The sequence below is a fragment of the Fringilla coelebs genome, assembly GCF_963513975.1.
Source record: "Fringilla coelebs genome assembly, chromosome: 1".
Taxonomy (NCBI): domain Eukaryota; kingdom Metazoa; phylum Chordata; class Aves; order Passeriformes; family Fringillidae; genus Fringilla; species Fringilla coelebs.
This window is the reverse complement of record NC_140028.1, coordinates 22,292,665-22,297,037: the sequence shown is the minus strand read 5'-3', so window position 1 is coordinate 22,297,037 and position 4,373 is coordinate 22,292,665. Positions and strand designations below refer to the sequence as shown.

The 4,373-nt window shown below is 36.5% G+C and overlaps 1 protein-coding gene across 1 annotated transcript; it reads right to left on the bottom strand.

Annotated features, from left to right (window-relative positions):
* Positions 1 to 248: 248 nt before the first annotated feature.
* Positions 249 to 4,039, bottom strand: FBXO43 (F-box protein 43; the record flags this gene model as incomplete). Its single annotated transcript, XM_084222021.1, has 4 exons — positions 249 to 497; positions 588 to 773; positions 1,592 to 1,694; positions 2,556 to 4,039. The coding sequence occupies 4 exons, from the start codon at positions 4,037 to 4,039 to the stop codon at positions 249 to 251; spliced, it is 2,022 nt and encodes a 673-aa protein (XP_084078147.1).
* Between the last annotated feature and the right edge of the window lie 334 nt (positions 4,040 to 4,373).

Sequence of the window (4,373 nt, the reverse complement as noted above, 5' to 3'; positions counted from 1 at the left end):
TGTTAGTTTCTACCTACTACACAACAGGTAAAACAAAACATAAAATATTTTTAAATGTTCATTTTTTAAAAAACAAAATTATACTATGTTAATTAAGATATATACATAAGAGTTACCTTGGTAAGTAAACAAGAACAAATGGGATGATACTTTCAAAATGCATACCTTTAGGAAGAATAGGAACAAGATCAGGAATTTAGGGGAAGGGGAAAAAGAATTAAATGTAAGGAGTTACAAGCTTTACAAATTTAGAGCCTTTTTAAATTTCTTTTGCTTTGGGCACTTCCTGGTGGAGCATCTTTTTTATTCTTCCGTTTTGCAGATAAACTATTACATTCTTTTGACCCATGGAATGCCTGCAGACATAAAATGCAGAACTCAAATGCACATGCTTCTCTGCTACATAGTCCCCGTTTCTTTACCAATTGATATTTAGCAGGATATTGACATCTTGGACAGGGTTTTAGGGCTTCATCAGTGAACAGAGTTTTAGCAACCTGTAGCAAGAGGAGAGAGAAAACAGCTATTTATTCTTGTAAATGAAAATGTTCTAAAAACTGAAAATCAAGTATTTCTTAGGTACCTACTTTCATGTATTCTTCCTGCCTACTAGCTGAGTGGGGAACAGAACTGCATCTCCTAGGTGTAAGCTCAGTGTGTGAAGGTGGTGTCTGTAAAACTGGAGTTCTGGCTTGAGCTTGAACAGGCCTAAGAGCAGATCTATTGAGAATATTAAGCCTTGTAGCAGCATCTTCAGCCTTCAATAAATATTCCTGTTAGTTTATATGAATTTAACAAAGAAAAAAAAAAGGGGAGAAAATTAGGATTTTATTTCACTTAGGATTTGCAGCTAGATTTTACTTGTCTGGGTTTTTTCCCCTCTACAACAACACATAAGAAAAGAAAATTATATATATATCTCACAAGTATTTACGATTAAATGTTTATATTTAGCAAGGGATCAAGAGAGAAATCAACAAAAACTAAGTCCTGTGAGCAGGGTAGAAAGCCAACTGTCTTTTAGCGCACTCTACTGGTGCTCGTGTTTGTGAATTAGGACATCTCAAAAGCAAGCGTGCATGTATCATGTGGAGAGCTGAAAAAATATACTCCTATTAATATGCTTATTTCTCTAGATGCCCCTTAGAAGACCTTCTACATATCCTTTGATGTTCACAAATACCCTATGACACTGTGACACGAGGAGTCCTGAAAATAATCAGGAAGTAGTGTAGAGCAGGTCCTACAGCACTGCAGATGAGAGTGAAATGGACAGTGAGGAACAGCATGGCACAATGGTATGAGCAGCGTTTAAAATCTAAAGCTACAATTAGTCAAGGAGGAGATCCTAGAGGATTCTTGAGAAAGAGCAGGACGGGTAAATAAGAGTTAACATGGTTGAAAGATCAGCACTCAAATTGCAGACAACTGAAAAGCAGTAAGAGCCATTACATTCTCCTGTTAGACCCCATCACCTGCTCATTTTGAACCTGTCCCTATCAGTTGCTTTTCTCTAGCCATACAAGATGTTTTCTCTTTCCTTCTATCTTCTTTCATACTTTAAAAATATCACCTTTGAGAACGATCTTACCTGAGCTGCTTCTTTCAGCTGTTTTATGTACAACTTTCTCCTCTTATCTGCACTTCTGTCTTGTACAATGATTTCACGCCAGCTTTTGCTTACTTTCCAAATGCTGGAACAAATAAAAATTTTATCCACTTTCAATTTTTTTTCAAGTAGTGCAGAAATCATGATAGCAAGACTACCTGGTAAATATTTTTGCATGGTTTCATAAACTCTTGGTCATTTTACAGACTGCTGCTATAGACTAGTTCTTTTTTTTGTTATGAAACACAGGTCTCATACCTTACATATCACTGTATAACAGAAGAGTCTAAACAACAACAGCAACATTAATAGCACAGCATATCTTTGACCTAGAAAATAAACTAATTTCTTCCTCCATATAAGCCACTTACCAAGACTGTTTCAAGTCACATTTGTGTTTAGAGTTCTGAAAACATCTGTGCCCTTAGACTTTCATCTATTCACCCATTCCCTTTGTTACAGAGAAATCAAGAGCATTGTGTGAAATGTAACAGTTCCTATTGATTAGAAATTAATCGAGATGATTACTCATGAATCAAAATTCTTTGAGCATCTTTATGCTTAGAAATAATTGAGGAAATAAAACAAACAAGAAAAACTCTAGAAAATGTATTTTGAGTGCTATGCACTACTGGGAACTTGTAATGAGGATAAATTACTTTCTAGGCTTAAAATAATTTTTAATATATTTTAAAATTTACAAGTATTGTGATTTAGTTTTGAGTTTACTCATTTTCCATTTTGTTTTACCTTTTTAATGCCTCTATTTATTTTTAGATCTACACAGAAAGACCTACTTAATTAATGATGAGAAAACTTACAATTTTTTTCAGAAACAAACAAATTTTGTTGATGACAACACCTAGTATTCCAGAATTTATTCTAATTCATTTGCAGAAGCACATCTTTTTCCCTTTTTGTGTGTGTGTGAGGCAATAGTACTTACCTGCATAGACTTTCTACAGTCAAAGCATCTAAAACTATAGCAAGAACATGTTTTAAATTCCTATCTTTCAATTCTCTTAAAATATCTAATTTTTCAAGGCCCATTTTCTTGCCAATAAGTCCAGGAAGAACATGATCTAATGCAAGTATTTCTGTTTCATCAATATTGTCTGAGATTTGCTTTTGGTGCAATCTTTGTCTTTGCAAGCAAATTTGATGAACTATTTTCAGAGCTGGAGTTTTTGAGAGATCTCCATGACTTACAACCAGGTCTCCACCAGGCTGTTCTTTTAGAACTAACTCATGATCTTCACTGAGAAAGTCTCTTTCTTTTGTTAATATATGCATTGAAGTAGGACTGCCATGATTATCTTCTGCCTCTGACTGGGAGCCTAGTTCCCGAAGAGTGGATAACCTCCTGACTCGCTCCAGTTTTCTTGTCCTTCTTTTACTGTCTAAAGTTCTGGAATCTTCTTTGTGCTTTTGGAAGAGCTCTTGGAAAGATCCCTCATAATCAGACAATGAGTCTTCTGATTTGTCCAAAGGAAGTGAATTATATCCACTGTCTTCAGGCGTTGAAAGATCTGGGTAATTTGCTACCTTAACAGGGGGAGAGTTTATATCGCATAGTCCAAAGTTCAAGTTCTCTACTGGACTGGTGATAGCAGTCAGGTATTTGCCCTCACTGGCCTCAGGTAGGCTACTCCTACTGTAAGCAGGATTCCTAAGCACCCCATCTCTAACACTCATAAGAACATTTTCATTAAATTCATTAGTGTTACTAGCAGTGACATCCTTCCACTGAATTGGAGATAAACCTTCTGATTCTAACAATAAGGGGTCCTTACACTGGGACTCGTCTAGTGTAGAAGTCCTTTGTTGTGAAAAGGAAAGCCTCCTTTTTGGAGAATCAGGATTATAATTCTCAGGTTCTGAAGTGCTAGTTGTCAGAGGTCTGTAACCTTTATCTTTTGGAGAATATGCAGCTGTTTGTGAAAGCTTTTCTTCAGAGCTCAAAACACAAGAGAATATTTTTTTCCTGATGCTTCCTGAAGAACTAAGTTGTCTTTCACAGCCTCCTACAGTTGTGCCAGCTTTGATGGTATTGGGTAAAAGCAGCCTCCTGCGTAGTGAGGGGCCTTTTCTACCCAATTTAGGCGTTTCAAAAAAAATTGCACTTTTATTTGTTTCTCTTTCTTCTGATAAGGAGATAGAATTCAATTCTTTTTCAATCGATGGCGACCTGGGAAAGAAGGCACTTGGATGGACATGCTCAGAACGCCCCTGTAGCAACGATACACTTGTTACACTCAGTGTTTCTTCGTGTTCTGCATCAGGATCTTTTCCTGACTCGTTGCGTCTGCTGTCCAAAAATGCTGAAGTGCAACATGTGTCTTTAAAATTTGAGTATTTAAAGCTGCTCCTGGGAGGTGTTAATCTATTTCTTTTAAGAATATTGAGCCTCACTAGATGACTGTCTGACATCTTCTGCTTGGCACTTTGACTTTGTAAATAAAGATACCACTGCTGTTTCTGAAACAAACAATAAAAGCAGTCACCAAAACCCCCTCAGATTAGAGAGAAAGCATTGTGCAAGTCTGTCAAGATAACAGTCATAACAAAAGTGTTGTCATTAGTCTCAGTAGAAACAGTGCTTATACATAAACACAAAAATAGATGGTTAGAATAAGTGATTAAAATGCATATTGTACTGTGAGGCAAATCAAACGTATCCAGTTAGCTAATTGACCTGGCAGTCCTCACCTGCGGAAAAAGCACTTCAAATAAGCTACACAGCAATTAGAGGCTCATTGGTGCT